Source organism: Rhineura floridana, chromosome 6, assembly GCF_030035675.1.
Source record: "Rhineura floridana isolate rRhiFlo1 chromosome 6, rRhiFlo1.hap2, whole genome shotgun sequence".
NCBI lineage: Eukaryota > Metazoa > Chordata > Lepidosauria > Squamata > Rhineuridae > Rhineura > Rhineura floridana.
Window position 1 is genome coordinate 79,118,173 of NC_084485.1, and position 19,777 is coordinate 79,137,949.

The 19,777-nt window shown below is 41.1% G+C and overlaps 1 protein-coding gene across 2 annotated transcripts in view; it reads right to left on the reverse strand.

Moving 5' to 3' along the window:
* Positions 1-1,380: 1,380 nt before the first annotated feature.
* KCNA10 (potassium voltage-gated channel subfamily A member 10) overlaps positions 1,381-19,777 on the reverse strand; it is a 41,989-nt gene continuing 23,592 nt past the window's right edge. For both annotated transcript variants that reach the window (XM_061632620.1, XM_061632619.1), the window contains exon 2: positions 1,381-3,074. In XM_061632620.1, the coding sequence (XP_061488604.1) occupies positions 1,447-2,997 (1,551 nt within the window). In that variant the 5' untranslated portion in view covers positions 2,998-3,074 and the 3' untranslated portion in view covers positions 1,381-1,446. The remainder of the gene's footprint in view (positions 3,075-19,777) is intronic.

Below are 19,777 nucleotides of genomic sequence, written 5' to 3' on the forward strand. Positions count from 1 at the left end.
AAAGAGAAATTTAATATATACTCAGATATATTCTAAACTAAACTAAAAAAAATTATTTTAAGAGCATAGATTGTGGTTTAAAATAGCTCATAATAACCAAAGATGCTGCTGAATAATCGCATGTGGTTCAAATGGAGTGACAAATCCATTTCCACCAGAGAAGACAATCTGCCACAGCAATTAATATGGCCTAATATCATATGAAAACTCAAATTGATGCTGTGAATTCACACCTTACTTTCTAATCGCAATCCTGTACCTGCCTACTCAGAAGCAAGTCCCATTGAGGTCAATGGGGCTTATTTGTAGGGAAGTAGAAGTGGTATTGCACACTAAATTTGCACTGCAAGTTTTATAACCTATCTTAGCAATTCAGTACTACATACGCTAATTAATATTATGAATGCTGACATAACTGCTAATTCTTAAAGCAAGAAAAATAAAAAATAAACTGTCAGGGTCAATTAACTGACAATTATATACCTAGATGAAACATTGTTGCAGTTGGATGTCTCTTCCAAGGCTTCTGGCTACTATATGATTACCAAGTGATTCATAATGCATCGTGGGATGATATTTATGTAAAGTTATTATACAGAAATAGTGCCTTTTTGCCTCCTTTCTATTTTTAAGGGTGCATTTCTTCTTTCCAGGCAAAGTGAAAACATTAACACCAATCATTCTTAATGACTGACTTGAGAATGTACCAAAAAATCTTCTTTTGGTGAAATGGCAAGTTTTTGCCAAGTGAAACTACATGGCATTTTCATGATAGCTTTAATGACCAGTTATAATTTCATAGCAGGATTCAGCTCGGAAACCTGTAATGAAATAGAGAATAATTTTGAGCATACGCAGAGTGCCTTCTCTTGCTATGAAGGGCACCTCCAAAGGTTGCTGAGATCAGCAACTATGACAGACTGACAGGAAATGCAGCAAGAAGTAGTTAACTGAAGAGGCATTTTCTGTTGCAGGAAGTTGGAGCAACCACATTTTGGCACAATAGTTGCTTATCCTTCCATACCCTTCCTGCTATTTCCTCTAGACTAGTAGCAATTAAAACAAGAATCAGTTAATTTCTTTGTTGATTTCAATCAACCATAACCCCATTTGTGTGGAGGCGATATGCAAAGAATCCATGGCTAATAAAAAATGCAATGAAACACTGATAATAAATGAACACATTAGGGAACAAATATTGATATCAAAGCAGAAAAACAATTACTAGATAGCCTAGCACTTGATTTTAAAAAGAGACAGAGGATCAAGGAAAAGAGATGAGAAATACTATGTTTATTTCAAAAGTCACAAGAAGTCAGATAGCAAAAATGAAAGACTGAAAAACCAAAGCAAAAATATTGTTTTTTAAAAAGAGATGGAGTTATGCAGTATAGACATGATATATCAGTCAGTCAGAGCCACTTCAAGGCTTTTATCTTCTGTGACTCAGTATTTTTTTGTCTCATCTTGAGAATAATTTTCATTTGCTTTGTTCAGGGAATCCATACTCCCATTCCCTGTAACCACACTGTTGAGTATTCGATCTACCTCCCTAGGTAATATTTGTCTCTCTTCATTTTCTGTCTCCCTGTGGTAGAAATAGTTAAAGTTGGAGACAATGACAGGCACAGGGAGTGCAATAGTGAGCACCCCTGCAATAGCACACAAAGTCCCCACTATCTTTCCCCCCAGGGTGGTAGGACACATGTCTCCATAGCCAACAGTCGTCATGGTGACCACAGCCCACCAGAAGCCATCAGGTATGCTGGAGAAATGTGACTGTGGTTCATCCACCTCCGCAAAGTAGATGGCACTAGAAAACAGTATGACCCCAATGAAAAGGAAGAAGATGAGCAAGCCCAGTTCCCTCATACTGGCTTTGAGGGTCTGCCCAAGGATTTGTAGCCCCTTGGAGTGCCGGGAAAGCTTGAAGATACGGAAGACCCTGACCAGACGAATAATCCTGAGGATGGCCAGGGACATGTTCTGTTGGCCATTGAGCTCATTCTGCTGAATCAGCTCAGTGATGAGGGTCACAAAATAAGGAATGATGGATACAATATCTATGATGTTCATAATATTCTTGAAGAACGCAGCCTTGCTAGGGCAAACAACAAATCTGACAAGCAACTCGAAGGAGAACCAGATGATGCAGGCAGTTTCTATCACAAAGAAGGGGTCTGTGAAAGTATTAGGGGCCACAATGGCTTTGGTTAGATTGTTAGCATCCTTGATCTCCTTGATCTCCCTGTCATCTCTGAATTCAGGCAAGGTCTCTACACAGAAAATGATGATAGAGATGACAATAACCAGGACTGAGACCAAAGCCACACCCCTGGCTGCACTAGAGCTTTCAGGGTACTCAAACAGCAGCCAGAACTGCCTGTGAAAATCATTGGTTGGCAGAAGAGTGATGGGGTCCTTAATAAAACCTTCATCTTCTCTGAACTGGTCCATGGCTTCTTCACCCAGCTCATAGAAAGTGATCTCATCTGCGAAGACATCTATAGGGACGTTGGCTGGGCGCCGGATTTTTCCTCCAGATTGATAGTAGTACAGTATCCCATCAAAACTTGGCCTATTCCTGTCAAAGAAGTACTCGTTCCTCATTGAATCAAAGTAACGTATCCTCTTCTCAGGATCTCCAAGAAGGGTCTCTGGAAACTGATTAAGAGTCTTGAGCTGTGTCTCAAACCTCAGCCCAGCAATGTTAATGATGACTTTCTGGTCGCCCTCATCCATGCCCACTTTCTCTGTGCCCAGGTGGTCACTGAACTCAGCAGACAATTTGGAGAATATGGTCTCATTGTTTGTGTTCTCACTATTTATGAGAATTCTCCAGTTGGATAGGAGGCTGGCACAGCTGGGATGCCCTTTATGTGATTGGCCAGCAGCACTGAGGTCGTTTGAAAAACAGGGCTGTTCGACTACCTCGTCAGTGTTGTCAAAACTAACCAGTGCCACCTCCATTTCCTTCCAACTGGATACGTCCATCATATGGGGTTAATCAGATTAGCAGCATAAATCCCCAAATTAGATACCAGCCGCTTGTGTCTTTCTCACGCTATGATGATCTGCAAATGAATAGAGAGAGACCAAGAGGATTTTATGTCTGTGTATTGCTCGCTTGCTTACAAACCTTAAAATCAAACTGGTTTCAGGATAACTCTTCTTTAAATAAACAGAATTAATTGCCTTTAATGCTATTAATTTAGCACTGCTGCTATTATTCCTTCAAGGGAAGACTCTAGTGGGTGATTTGCATGAACTCATTATTACAGCAACAACGCCCAGCAGAGTGCCCAAGGTTATAGGGTTTTACAGGGGCAGTGTCTTGGACAGTTCGCAGAAATCCATTGCCTCTGCTCTTTTCCCAGGCACTGTAGGTTATCCCTTCAAATGAGATCAAACTAGGATGACTGGAACAGGGAAAGATTACTTCCATCTTGCAAATTTTAGTATCTTCTTTTTAGAACCTGCTTTTTTGGGGGGGGGTAGAGGATAGGCTGCTGCAAGCAACAGAACCCTCTTTGGCTAGTTTGGATGAGTTCAACTTTTCCCTGCTTATTGTAGGTGTTTTCCCACCATCTCCCCATGACCTATTGTGTCTGCTCCCAAACGTATGGGAAATGTATTGTTCTGGCTTCCTCACCACAAGCAGAAGCCACAATTTTTGCATACTTTCCCATGTGACAAACACTAGGAAGACATTTTGCAGAGGATCAGCTTCTTGCAGAGTCAGAGAAGTTATTTGCCATAGGAACAGAGCAATCACCATAGACTCAAGAAAAAAAACAACTGCCACTAGCCAAGACAGTTGTGAGCACCGGATTCAACATACAATGCATTTTTCAACACACATATACAAAATATTTAAGAGCAGCACCCACAGGCCGTGCAAAATATACAAACCTGGATTTAAACTCATGGCGTTCCAGTAAAGCCAGTATTTGAGTGGTGCACAAATAATCTGAAAAAAGGTTTGCAGCATTACAATAATCTATGGGCACTTTTGAAAAAGGAATTCAAGCTAGTACAATTATCACTAAGGAGGGCACTCCTCAGTAACTGGGATAAAACAGAGGGGCAAATGTGTTAGCACTGGTGCTGAAACAAATGGGAGGGGTGCACTTAAATTTTTCACTCAGATCCTCATATTCTGAATTTTCATGTAGACACCCGATGTTCTGAAAATCTGAATTTGGGATTTGGCATTTTAAGTACTGTGTGAATATTGTCTGTGAGAAATCACAGGAATGGGTGACCACAGCCCACCAGAAGCCATCAGGTATGCTGGAGAAATGTGACTGTGGTTCATCCACCTCCGCAAAGTAGATGGCACTAGAAAACAGTATGACCTCAATGAAAAGGAAGAAGATGAGCAAGCCCAGTTCCCTCATACTGGCTTTGAGGGTCTGCCCAAGGATTTGTAGCCCCTTGGAGTGCCGGGAAAACTTGAAGATACGGAAGACCCTGACCAGACGAATAATCCTGAGGATGGCCAGGGACATGTTCTATTGGCCATTGAGCTCATTCTGCTGAATCAGCTCAGTGATGAGGGTCACAAAATAAGGAATGATGGATACAATATCTATGATGTTCATAATATTCTTGAAGAACGCAGCCTTGTTCCCACCAATTCCCATACATATTTGAGAGCTAAATAAGAATAAAAAAGCTTGGTTTCTATGTGCAACACTAGTGGCTCAGAAACTGATATTGTTGTGCTGGACGGCTAATGTCTCCATGTCTTGCACTGCAGTTCTCCAACAACCAAAAATACTTTAAAATGTATACATAAGACGAAAATGGACAGAGATGCATATATTAGAAAAAATAACATACAAAATGCATTATGTTGGGGAAACTTACTTGTAAAATGATGGTATACAGTTGTAAACTGCACACAAATATGCACGTATTAGGAGTAAAGCACATGAAAATGCATGCAAATGTTCCTGCAGACTTTTCAAAAAACACAAACTGGTGCAGAAATGGGGTGAACTTGAGAATGGAAAAAAGAGAAATTGAGAGTAAAATAGAGAAACCCAAACTGACAGATTGTCCATCCCTGACTCCAGACAAGAAGGTGACTAAAAGGTTCATGACTTACTTGATCTGGCCAAGAGTGTCATAACAGAAAAAAACTTTCCAGAACACCCAGCATAGTTTCCTGGAACTCTTTGAGGGCCAGAAGTATTTGAAATATATTGGATTTTTAAAAATCCTTTCCAAGCAGAGTGAGTCACAACAGAAGCACCATTACGAAAATTACAGTATACCCTTTCTTCATAAATGACTTCAAAAACACTGTGGTTTTGTTCATACAACTAGTCTCTTCTAGAATGTTTGCCTCTAATAGTGTCCTGAAGGGCATATTAATAGTTCCCTGTCACAATTAGGAATGCCTTGACTAATCCTCACTCATAGTTTGCCCTTTTTATTGCCCTTGTTTTGCTCATCTTCTAGCTGTCCCTCCATTAAAGAATGAACTGGTCAAGATTCTTAGCTTTAGGGATGGGGGGAAATTCTATTTGATTTGCATTTAAAGTCCAATCTATCTAATTCTCACTTTCCAAAACTATATGAAAACTAAAACACAGCTCTCTTTCAAAGTTTGCAGTTATCCAAATTTTGCAATGTACTTCTCCAACCAACCAATGTTTACAAAAATGCATCCCCTCGCTGGATCGTCACCTTGCAGTGGTGAGTGGGCTTGCGTGTTCCAATGAACCCTGTGAGCGATGCCGTCGGGAGTCATGTACTCCCCGCAGGGTCACCCATGGCAGTAAGGTCAAGGGACAGGAACCAGACAAAGAACGATCCAAGAAAGTCCTCAATGGCAGAACAGGCGGAGGATAACAATGTGTATGTTACAACAGCTGTGAAGGCGGATGAAGGCTGCAGCAGGTAAAAGACTTCCAATTGTCGTGGTATCCATGCCATTGGATCAAAGCCTTTTTTCTGTCAAGATTGTGTGTTGATCGTTGTGCACCGATCTCCCCACACAAAACAAATTCACGCACAGGTGTCTTCCAACCAAACCAAACAAAAATGCATATATTAGGGAGAAGTGTACATAAAAACAATATATTTGTGGAAAATATATAATAACAATGCATTTTATTATAGATTTTGCTTGCAAAAATGTGTTCATTAGTCAAAACTGCATACAAAATGTATTTATTAGGAGATATTAGAACTAAAAATATTGAAGAATTTCCATCAGGTTTTTTTTCAAAAAAAATGTTGCAAAATTATGAAGAACTGAATTTACAATTAGAAAAATGAGAAACTGATCAACCCAAAATTAACAGATCCTTCTATACCTACTTAGCATTCATCTTTCTAACAAAATCTTGATCTTTATAATTCCAGAGATGTCAAGGAAAATGTGCAGGCAGCTTTGTGCCCAATTGTTTAGTAAGAAGCAAGCCTGCTCTCCCCTTCCAGCATTCTAGCCATTGAATGGAAGTCATGTTATGTATTACCGACCAATGAAGAAGAAACAAGCACTGTTAGTTAGCCAGAATCTAGTGGAAGGAAACTGGATCTTAATAGAGGATGGGATAATGTTCCCCTCAGTTGGCAATATCTTCTCGTTTTTGAAGGCAAGCCTCAAAATCATTTCTGGAATCATTTAAAATTATTTTCTCTGCTTTTTCCCTTTGTTCATAGCATACTCTGATCAGGACTGTGTAGCTTTTTTGTTGATTGTCTTACCTTGCAGCTAAGATGTAAGGTTGGATATTTTTATCATCATCATGTTTACAAAAGAAAGGGCTGTAGTTCAGTGGTAGAGCACATGCTTTGTATGCAGAAGGTCCCAGGTTCAATCTCTGGTATTTCCAGGCAGGGCTGGGAGTGTCCCTGCCTGAAACCAAGGACAGCCGCTGCCAATCAGTGTAGACAGTACTGAGCTAGATGGATCAATGGTCTGACTTGGTATAAGGCAGCTTCCTAAGTTGGTTATGATTAGCCTGTCTCACTGTTTTTTTAAAAATCAGTTTGACTAACTTAGCCTTGATTTAACCCACAGAGATTGGTTAGACTTTTATTCATTCTAGTTTAACACTTTTATCATCAGTACTAACTCCAAAGTACAATTGGTTTCTCCAACCATCTAAACACTATGTAATGACATTGCAATATTTAACCTTAAATTCTGCCATTAGTAATATCAGGTGAATGAAAATATTTCTGTATATGGCACGATCCTATCGGAGTGGGGTTTAGGGTTTTCTCGGGGTAGGTACTAATTTATAAAGCAAAACTTGAAAATATGAAGGGGACTTTATGACTCTGTGCTGCTTATACTATAGGCAGCTCTGGACTTGGGTATTCTAAAATGAGGATAGTGGAGCACCTTTTGTTTATAAACGTTCCAGCACCTCTGGTGCCCCTGAGCATGTGCAGAGTGCATTTCCTTTGAGATGGGAACATTTCCTTACCTCTCTGGGTGCTTGGTAGAAACTGGTGTCCTGCACCTCATCCTTTGCCTACCTGTCTAGAATAGCCAGGACCCATCAAATGCTGTGCACACTGACAGATAGCTGGGGTGAGATGGCACGGAGCCATTTAAGGGGGCAAGAGGCTCTGGTGCTACTGTGGGCTGATTGACTCACTTGCACAATGACTGAGAGACTAATACATATAAGGAAGAGCTGACCTGCTCAAGAACTGCTGTAGAGGCTGCTTCATTAGGGTGAATGGGGCACTGTCCCACCAACTTCAGTCTGGCCTCAGCCAGCCCCCACCTGCCTGCCTTCTTATTTACAACCAGTCCAGGGGGTGGCACTAGCTGTCAGCTTCCTCTTCCTTAGTCTTTTTTTTTTAATAATTTTTATTCAAATTTTTCAAAAAAACAAACAAAACAAAATACAACAAACAAATAAAGAAAAAAATAAAGTAAAATAGTTGACTTCCGATTTGTCGCAGATCAGCTATAAGTATATAGTATATATCAAACCTGTCCCTTAATATATACATACAGGATCACTTTTCTCTGTAGGCTATCTTAATTAATCGTCAAATCCCAATATCATCATTTTATTTTGATATTTCAACAAAAAATCTAAAAGAAGCTTCCATTCCTTAAGAAATGTGTCTATCAATTTTTCTCTAAGTAAACATGTCAATTTATCCATATTCAAATTTTCAAAACCAAAACAATACAAAAAGAAAAAACACAAATCCATAACTAATACAATAAAAAGAAATATATATATATATAAAAAATTGACTACCAATTTGTCATAGTTCAACTATAAGTCTATAATATATAACAAGCCTGTATCTTAATAGCTTATAAAATCACCTTCCTCCAGCAATTATCTTAATTGGTTACAAATCTCATTAACATCATATCATTTTATTCTTCCACAAAAAGTCAAAGAGAAGTTTCCAATCCTTGAGATATATGTCCATCAATTTTTTTTCTAGATAAACATGTCAATTAGTCCAACTCATCAAGTCTACTAGATCCAGTAATTTCAAATCGCTCTTCTTCCATTATCCGTATTGGTTCCATCTTCCATCTTCCATCTTTACGCGCCCAATAGTCTTGCTGTCATAGTCATATAATAAGAGTCTGATAGGAATTTCCTTTTTCACAGATATTTTCTTGCCATCAGTTCCAAACGTATCACTGAAATATTGTTGCAAAGCCGCATCTCTGTTCCTCTTTTTTACATGATACACTAGCACATCTCTTAAAGATTTTTCCATTGACACAAAACAGGGATTAATTCTGTTAGCTTTCTCCATTTCAAGTTCCATCAAGACCTTCCAGTCCAGGAATTTTTTTGAACCGATAATATCTTTATCTCCAATCTCTTCAATTCCTTCAGGGACAGCGCTGAGTTCAAACCGTAATATTTGTCTCCAGGATCCATCACCGCCAGAAAATCCAAATCTTTTTCCATGTCCATATTTAATCCAATCTCCATAGTTTGAACCTTGCCTTTAATTTCTCTTTCATCCTTTTTTGGTTTTCCAGATCTATCTTTATTCTCCTTTCTCACAGAATCCTGAATTTCTTTCAGCTCCTGTCTCATTTCGTCAAGTTCAATTCTCAACGCTTGACTATTATTTCTCAGTTCTTGTTTTATTGAATTAATCCCATTCATTATTTTCTGAAACATGCCTATAGATAAAGTCCCTTCTTGTACATCAATGATCTTCTTAATTGTCATTCCCAAAGCCAAAGGAACAAAACTCCTTCAATGTCCCAAGCAAAGAACAGTTTATTTCTTTATCCAGTTACAAAGGAGTTAATCTTTCAAACCAGCTAGCATCACACTCTAGACAGCCCTTATCTCTTATATGCCCAGAAGTGCAAAAACAACCTTAGTTCTCGGCGTCCAAATAGCTAATAACAGAAAGAATGAGCAGATTCGTCAAAAAAAAAAATAGATCAGAAAAAATAGTCCCGGACATATGTTACCCAAAAGTCTTATAAATCAAAAAGAAAACCCTCATCCGTTGTAATCTTTATAATGCTATTTTCCATGTCAGCTTTCTGCAATAAAAAAAAGATAGGCTATTTTTATTTTCTTCCCCCTTAGTTCCGTGAATAAAAAAAAAAAAAGGAAAGTTTTGGCTCACCCAGGTTTTCTTAATTGCTGGATCTTTGACAAATCTCTGTAGCTGTATAGATAAGAAAATAATAAGCGTAAGACAGAAGAATGCTTGCCTGTTAGGTCGTTTTTCTTTAAAGAAAAAAAAAACGAATCACTTTTTTCAGCTGAGCTTGGCTAGAAATCCTCGCTCCGTCCGAGCTGCTGGAAGACCTTCTTTTCACAGAAAATTCTGACGAATTCCAGTCTCCAACAATCACAACAAAGCTGTGTGGGAAATCTCACGTTTCTTCCTTATCCGGAAGAAATTATCCCCAGTCAAAAAAGACCCTTCTGACTGGATTTAGAACTGAAAAAGTTTCATCCAAGACGGGAGCCCAGTCTCAGAGGCTGCACAGGCATAGGGATCCTCCTGGGAAGTCCCTCTTCCTTAGTCTTAGGTGTTGCCCTTGGACAGCTCAGTGGGGAGGAAGATGGGGACAAAATTAGAATTAACTCTGCCTGCCATTAGCTTTGCCTTCACCTACTGTGAGACTCTCTGCGTTCCACCCTACCTGTCACAAAGGGCACCATCTACCACTGAGAGACTAACACATGCATGGGAACTGATATGCCCATCTCTGTCTCTAGCAAAACAAAGAAGAAAGACTTCTTCCAGAAATCTTGGAGAGAAGTTATCAGAATGGGCAACATAAACTCACAGTCTGATTCAGTATAAGGCAGGGTCGCATCTTTCATAAAGATACCAGCTCCTTCCATTATTTTCTTATGAAGAGGCTGGTTACATGTGGCAGCACGGTGTTCATGCAACTGATTTTACAACATAACCTTCTCAGCACATGCATGCTTATTCCACTACAAAAGCAGCCAACCTCCCTTGTATGTACTTGAGAAATGGCTCATTTGGAGTCCCTACCCCTACCCCCTTTGCATCCTCCAGTTCTGGCAACTGGCCAATTTGACATGGCTTGGCAGATCAGCCTCTTAAGGTGTGCCCAAGAGTGTTTCTGCCTTTCAGTGACAGATTTCAGATCTTGTACATCTTCAAGAAAACATGACGGGGGGGGGGATCTTAAGGTATTCTGAGAATTCACTAAGTCTAATAGAAATTACCCCTTGAGATCCTCATAGGACAGGCTTGGGGAATTTATGGACCTCCAGAAGTTGTTGGACTACAACTCCCAGCAGCTACAACCAGCATGGACAGTGGTCAGGCATGATGGGAGTTGTAGTCCAGCAATACATTTCCCCATCCCTGTCACAGGATATCAACTTTTTATGATTGGGCATCTTGTGCTTTTAATTTTAACATTGCCTGGCACATAGAAATCCTGTAATTCAGTAACTGACAGACATTTTCTCTGTCATCTCCAAACAGCCACATGAAATGTCTGCAAGTCGGACAGCTTCAAAAAGAATGTTGGCAATCCCTGGTGCCCAGCTCTGTACAGCAAACATGTATTCCTGTCAAAGGAAACTAAATGAAATTTTCAAATAGTTTCAAAATAAGTACTTTCCCCAATCTGGTGCCCTCCAGATATTGTTGGGCTACGACTCCCATCATCCCTGACCATTGGTCACGACAGCTGGAGCTGATGGGAATTGGCATCCAAAACATTTGGGGGGCACCAGCTCAAGGAAGGCCAGTATAAACCATTTATTCCCTTCAAATTTCTAAATATTAGGAGTAAGTGTATTGAACTGAGTAGGACCTTCTTCTGGGACAGCATGGTTAGGGTTGCAATATAAAGCTTACCTCTGCTGATAAATTTCCACAATGGAAGAGATCCAGGACCTTTTTAAGACTTTGACAGGCCCAGCAGCTGATGGTTCATTTGAGATCTTTTGTTTTCCTTCTCAGTTAGCACTTATACTACTTGTTAATGCTGAAGTGCTCCCCTCGATGTTTGAGGTCAGATGTTTGAGTCTAGGGGGAGATGATTGTCACTCCCAATACTGGAGGTATTCTCATATATGTGAAGCCATAAGGCCACCAAGAGGCACATCTGGTACTGCAGGCAAGCTGTGGGAGACTAGGGATGGGAAGATCTGCCAGTTTTGGTTCTCTCAGTTTCTCATTTTTCCAATCTTAATTTCAGTTCTCCAAATTTCTGCAGCAATTTGCTTCTTTTGCTTTTTAAAAAAATCCTCATGAAAATTCTCCGGCATCTTAATGTGAATTTCTCCTAATAAACACATTTTTGTAGGCAGTTTTGACTAATGTACATATTTTTGCAAGCCATTTCTTGTCATAGAATGCATCTCTGTATGCTATTTTCCCTCATATATTCATTTTTATGCACACTTTCCCCCAACAGATGCATTTTTGGTGAACTGCATTGAAACATTTGAATAAGTGCAACTTTCAAAGGATGGCTGGGTGTTGGTTCTTATTGCTTTGTAAAGTGCAAACTTGATCAATTTGGCTTGAAATGCAAACTGAATCAAATTTCTTGCCCATCCCTAGTGAGGACTAGAAATGGAAGGATTTGCCAATTTTGGTTCACACAGTTTCTCATTTTTCAATCTTAATTTCAGTTCTCCACATTTCAACACCAATTTGCAGATTAAAAAAATCTTAATGATAATTCTTCAGCATTATAATGTTGCTGTTTGTGCCATGTATCAATATTATTCCAGCTGGACAGAACATGAAAGAGAAATCAACATTTTTGTAAGCCGCTCAGGAAAGGTTGTTATTGGACAGTCTATAAATAAATGTTAACTCTAATAAATGTCACTAGTGCAAGTTTGCATTACAGACAAACTGAAGAAAGGTTTATTTAAACTTCACACATGAAGCAGTTGACTCTAGGCAATATATATATTGGCTTTGTTATGTACAATATATGGCCAAGTACAATCAATTTTTGCCAAAGAAAAGAAATAGGAAATCTCTGGCTTTCCAGATATTGTTGCACTACAACTTCCAGCAGCCCCAGCCTGCATGGACAATGGTCAGGGTTTATTGGAGTCATAGTCCAACAGTATCTGAAGGACTACAGGTTCACCATTCCTGCCATATGAGCTAACCTTCTAGAAGAACAGAGCCTTTTGAGAAAGGACTGATGTTCTCCCTCCCTCCTCCAATCTGGGAATGCACAAATTCTATGTCTGTATGAAAGGCAACCAGTTCAGACTGGGACTAAAAGAGGCATACAGAGGGCTGAGCTGCTGTCTGGAAGACTCGTATGGCCCTGGTAGTCTTCCTAAAAACCTAATGGGGGAACTATTGATGGATTGTTTTTGCTGTGAACCTCCACCTTCTCCTTGCTCCTGCTTCTCAATCTCTCTGCAACTTTCAATATCATTGAGCATGGCATCCTCCTGGACCAGCTCCATGGAATGGGAATTGGGGACACCGTGTTACAGTGGTTCCAGTCTTACCTAGGGAACTGAGTCCAGAGAGGAGCATTGGGAGAGTACTTTTCTGCCTCCTGGCAGTTATGCTATGGGCTGCCACAGGGCACTATCTCCAATGCTATTTAAATATCGGTATGCAGCTGCTGCTGGCAGCCAGTATAGCACAGTGGGGAGGATAGCCTGGCTGGGAGTCCAAAGTCGGTGAGTTCATATCCCCGCTCACGTCTCCTGGGTGTAAAGGACCAGCTAAAGATCACCCCACAGTGAGGCTCTCAGGGATTAATTGCCCTGCCACCTGTGCAGTCGTGGACAAGCTGCATGGTCCCAAGGAGCCCGGTTGCCCCCCAGCTGGCAGATGCGGACAAGGAAGGGGCTGGCTTGTGCAGCTGTGGCAAGCTTTTGAGAAAGGACTCAAAGGGGTGGACTAGCCTCAGAGGGAGGCAATGGTAAACCCTCTCTGAATGCCACTTACCATGAAATCCCTATTCATAGGGTAGCCATAAGTCGGAATCAACTTGAAGGCAGTCCATTTCCATTTTCCATGCAGCTGCTGGGAGCGCTCATTAGGAGTTGGGGGGCAAGGTGTCATCAGTATTCTGGTGACACGTAGCTCTATTTCTCCATAACATCAGAATTGGGAGAAGCCGTGTGGGCCCTGGATGCAGCAGTGGGATGAATGAGGGAAAATATGCAGAGCTCGAATCCTGGCAAAACGGATGCACTGTAAGTGAGTGGTTCCAGTGTCCAAGAAATTAGTCAAATGCATGGCCTGGATGGGGATGCAATTCCCCTGAAGGACCAGGTACACAGTTGGGATGCTTCTGAATCCAGCTCAGTCACTGGAGGCCCAGGTAGTCTCATTAGCTATAAGTGCCTTTTATCAGCTGTGTCTGCTAACAACTGCAACCATTCCTGGACCAGGAGAGTCTGACCACGGTAGTTCAAGCATTGGCGTCTTTGAGACTGGTTTACTGCAGTGCACCCTAAATGGGGCTTACCTGGCACTTGACCTGGAACCTGCGGTTACTGAAGAATGCTGCAGCCAGATAGCTGACAAGAGTGAGACCCTGTCAACATATATCACCTCTGCTCAGGAATCTGCACTGGTTGCCAGTTTGTTACCAGGCCAGGTTCAAGATGTTACTTCTTAACCACTTGGGACTGGTTTACTTGTGGGACCACCTTATCCTATACGTGCCCACTGGAGTGCTTTGATCTGCGGAACTAGCACTGTTACAGTGTCACATAATACTCGTTCTGCACTTGCAAGAAATCATTCTTTTAGTGTAGCTACTCTCTGAAACTCCCTGCTTACTGGCATCAAGCAGGGTGCCTTCACTGTATTCTTTTTGTTGCCTGCTTCAAACTGTTTTGTTTAGGCAAGCCTGTCCAGACACATAGATGTTGATGTGCTGTAATCTTTTAAAACTGTTTCATTTGAATTTGGCACCACAGCTTTACCTGTCCCACACCTGGGCATGGTTTGAGTCAAATCACAGCATGGGCCAAATGGGGGGGCCTGCTGGGCCTAATTAGGCCCACGGGTCAGAGGTTCCTCATTGCTGCTTTAATGGTTTCCAAAATCTGCTGCCTGAGTTGGCCACATTACTCTGCCTTGGCAGTACCAATGGCCAGGCAACACAAAGGGCCAAGTTATTGTTGCTGAAAACAGTCACTTGGTACTCACATGCATATACCACGAGGCTATGTTACCCTACCTCTCTTAGTATTCCTTAGTAAATATTTTTATGATGGGTGATGTTTTATTGCATGCCAAATTAGCCACAGCCCTCCCCTTAATGGAGGAAAGCAGAGCTTGTTCAGCCTATGTATGTACAAACGACTGATGAGTCTTATCTATGTGTATGGGTTACAGTTTGCAGCCACTACCATCACTGTCTATTCTAGCTGGCAATGTGACAGCTAAATGCACACGCTGAAGATAGTAATACAATATGCCATTGTCAGAGAATGCCAAAAAGCAATTAAATTCTAGCACAGACCCACATGCCAGTAAAGCCCCATATATGAAACTGTGTTTCCATCCTATTTGTTCTGTGAAATGACATGAACACTTCCCTCCTCATTTTTCCATTAAAGGTCACCTTTTCTATATACCTGAGCAAAACAGCCCTGCTTTACAGCTATGCATGCAAGACCCCCACTGTCAGCTCCGGAGGATCTTTGCTTCACTGCAAAACTGCTTGTTGTTGTAGCGCATGCGCACAATGCTAGGAAGATCTCTTGCCCAAGCCCTCTTGGAATGAATGGGAGCTATACTGAAATCACAGTCATAGGTTGCTTCTGCACTAGCCCTTTTCTCTGTAATTGCCATCCTTTGCTGACTCATATTTTATGAAGTATCAAAACATTGTAGCTCGCTCATTGCATCAAAAACAATTTCTGCTGTTCTTTATTTTTCAGCCTGGTTTTTGTTTGTTTGTTTTGGGGGGGGGGGGAGTGTGCACATGCAAAGTACTATTGAGGCTATCAAGGGCCATTGTGCATTTCAATTAAAAGGTTCCCATTTGCAGATTCTGCTCATTTGCTAGCTCCCCATGTTCAGTGCAACTGTGATGAATCAGTTATGAATTTCCCCTTAATTTTTACCTTTTTATCTATTTGGAGGGCTTTAATTACTGGTTTCCTTATATTATTTTGTTTCTTCTTTTATAGCAAAATAGCAGTATTTCAAATAATGTAAGGAAATCAGTATCCAGACCTACACAGACACAAATATTTATACTGTGAAAAGAAGATGAGAAACTAAAAGGCAATTCATCAGTAATTCCCCCAGCTGCATCAAACAGGAAGCAATAAAATGGGAAGAAGCTATAAGGAGGAAACATTTACTTAAAATTTACTGAACAAGGTTTACTTGTTCAGTACACATTGCAGAAACATTTTTGACCAGAGGGATGGGCAGTGCTCAATAATGTAGCACAGGAGAACATCCCAGCTGATCATGCCCTGCACCATGTGCACCTGCTGTGCAGATTATCAGAGGATCAACATGGATCAGTACTGTACTCTACTGTGCCCTAAATGAATGCATCAAAGGCAAACACAAGCACTAATAGTCCCATGTGTATATGCTTCTATTGTCCACTACATTATTCCTGTTGATAAAGTATGGAAACACACTCTTTAGCTGAGCTTACTGTAAAGCTTACTCATAGCTAAATGCAGAAACCTAACAAAGGAAAACAGGGGCTCCTAGCTGCATTCATAGTCTATTCAAGGATATGTGTTGGCATTGCTTTCAGAAATCAAAAGTAAAATGTACTTGCAAAGCCACAAGGAAACATGTAATATGTTACTTAGTTTTCAGCGTTGGTTTCAAAATGGAAAGTTGTCTCATTTACTCCTCTCTGTAGATCATATAACATCTGCTTCCCAGAATCTGATTAACCAATGCCCTTTATCTCAAATCTTCTGCTGGAAAAACTAAAGGTTATTTTAGGAGGTAAGGTATTTTCCCCATCACATTCTCTTTTGTAAATTTGTATATTTATACTGTTATTCCTCTTCCTCTCTACCACCCCCTGGGCTCCTGCCCTTGTCCCATTGCAAAATGCAATTACATAAAACTGGTTTAGCTTCAGATAAGGAGAAGCTCTTGGATTTTGTCAATGATTGTAAGACTCACTGAAAATGGGGGAAAGCACCCCAAAAGGTACAGCATTGCATCGTTTTGTCCCCCCTTACCCTAATTGCTTAGTCAAGATGATCAGTGAGTTTTTAAAAACAAATAACCCTCTGCAACATATTTAGCCTCAGGGGGACTTACCAGTACAAGGCTGGGACCCCCCAAAGCTCTATACATAAAACAATAATAAAAAACTCAGAGGGGAAAAATAATTCACATCTGCCTTTGAAAAGTCCTTCTGAATAGGATAAAGGTAGCAAGCAGACAGTATAACTGATAAAGCTGTCTTCTTTTTTGTTAACTTTGCATCCAGATGGCTGGTACATAGGATGTTGTAGTAGCACGAGTCCAAAACACATCCCCTCAACATTTTCATTGGGAAAAGAAAGAAAAGAAAGAAGACTATCTTATTGTCTGGTTGGCTTCAGGAAGAGAAGCTGAGAAGTATAGTTTATGCTCAAGAAACATCAAATTTGCCTTTGAAAGATGTTGATGAAAAAGCCTGGCTTGATGAAAGTGGCAGGTGAGATCAAATAACCTCTGGGACAATCTCATCTCTTATGCCATTCCATTCCTTCAGTATGATCTCCCTAAACTGCTTCTAGAATCATCCTCCTGCAATATTTGATATCCTTGTAGACCAGGCTGGAATACATTTACTCCAACAAGCATATGCACCATGAGAGGCAGAGCTGGAGCATCTCCCTATTTTTCACGAGGAGCTTCAGCTCGGAAAATGTAGTTTGCCAGGTTTGAAAACGGAAAACTTGCATGATTTCCCCAAACCCTCTCACAATTCAGATGTTATAACAAACTTAAGTTGGATGAACTGCACGCCATTGTTGAAGATATGTTTTGTGTATGTCCAATATGTGTTTTTTAAAAAATATTATGCCATTCTTTTTTGTTGCTGTTTACAGCCAATCCTTACCCAGATACTATGTATGTCTTTTAAAGGTACTGACATAGAATGGCAGTGCACTGTACCTCCTGCTCATTCCACAGCTCTCGTCCACCCTTCTGCCCCTTATGCTGTAGCCAGCAGGGCTCCAGTCTCACTGCCTGTAGCTCACGGCATGTGAGAGAAGGTGAGCCAAGGCACACATGAGTACATTATTTTATTATGATCAATTGTTATTTATGTAGTGGTAATTAGCATTTCAAGTGCTCAGAACAGTTCATGTGTATGGATCTCAATAAACAGGATTTGATAAGCTGCCCTGAATATAGGATTTGGCATGATATACATAAGTAAATCTCACAACTACCCAGCAAGATAGATCAGTTGTATTATTTTCATACAATGGCGTTCCCGCCTTAAGCAGGGGCGTGTTTGCCGCCACCCGACTTTGAGAAGGCTTGGGAACTTTTTCGTGGTTTCTGAAGATGGTCAGATGGGGTTTTCTGACCAATGGAAGTGAGGCAGGAGTGGGTTTAAAAGCCCACTCCTCCCTCTAAACCTTGCCTCTTTTTGCCTTGCGGCACCCGCCCCACCCTCCCTTGTCAGTATGGGCATTGCTAGTCACCAGTTGGGGCTGAGTAGGAATGTTTTTTTAGGGATTTTGATTTCAGAATCCATTTGGTTTTGCCTACTCCATACTGCTGGGTTGATTCGATTGGCTTTTAGGGGTGTGTGTGGATGTCTAGCTTATGGCTGGCATGGAATTTGGGCAGGTGAGGAAGGTGGGGACAAAGTAGGAGAAGGAGGCATGTTGTTAAAGGGCACTCCCTAGGGAACTACCAGTGCTGAATGACTGGTAGGGATCTGGGCATGTCCTTGTGGGATCAGCTTGCACAGAATGGTGAACGCCCGTATGGCAGGGCCAGGCTGCGGAGGTTGGAAACACATGCTTGGCTCTGCTAGCAAGGAGGGACAACTTTTCCCACATCCTTGGCTGGGGAGTCACAGTCCATTGAGATTGACATGCCCAGGGGACTGGAAGGAATACTCCCTTTCAGTCAGGTTTATCCTAACCTGCCCGAAGTAAGTTCAGTTTGGATATTTGGATGTAATTGGCTGAGGTTTAATATTTGTTATATTTTATTAAATATAACATTATTCCATTATGGTGTCATGAGTCTTCTTTCGTGTGGTGGCAAACATGGGAAACTACCTTACATCGGATCACATAATTGGTCCATCTAGATCAGTAGTGTCAATACAGACTTTTAGTGGCTTTCCAGGGTTGTGGACAGGGTTCTTTTTTGTGCCTACCTGAAAAAGCTAGAGATCAAACCTGAAACCTTTTACATGCAAAGCTTATATTCTGCCACTACGCTATCCCCATATGGCAGATAACGGCTGAGGGTGAGAGAAATCATTGCTTCTCTGAGACTAGCTAGTGAGTTGCTGAGGTAAGATTAGAATCAGGGATATCACTGCTCATTGTTCACACTGTTCTTAGTCACTATGCTACACGAACTCTCACACATCACCAGCAATGTGCCAGGTGCTTTAAGGAAGAGCAACAGAAGCAAAAGCAAGAGATCCCTGCACCAAGATGCTTGCAATCTAAATGTCAGAGGTGGACACAACAAATGGACAGGAGGAAAGAGGAATGGAAGAGCAAGGGGAACAGATGTGAATTGCACATACTTGTGCTTTGGTTTAGTTGACACTGAGATGAGAAATGGTGTGGGAGGCCCAGTGGCTTCTTCCTCAGTCTTGGTGTTTCAGAGCATTAAAGGTGAAGAAGACCAGACAACCCTATGCACAGTAACAGTGGAGAACAGGAAACTCTCAAGGACACTTAACACATTTGCCACTACACGTGAACACATAGTCAGGAACAACAGCCAATCCCACCTTCCTTGGCAGGTGGTTGAAACATGTGTTCCTCATGTACATAGATTATTTCTCTGGTGCACATGTAGAATGTTCAGTAGCTACACATGAATAGCTTAATGTGCACAGTGGCCTTCAGAATGACCCTGGGCCACTTTGAGGCCCTTTGCTCAGATACTGCAGATAATCCCTGATGCTACTCAGTATTTCTCAGTGGGGAGGGTAACACACAGGAGAAGACAGACAGCCTGCTCAGACTTTCTATTTCTAAAACAGCATGTGGCATTTCAGCCTAGAGAGCTGATTTAAATGAGAAGAACAAAAAGATTAATGAACACAAACTAAAGAGACACTCAATTAGATGCTGTGCTACCTCTTGCCTGAGACTTTTAGGACAGCAGA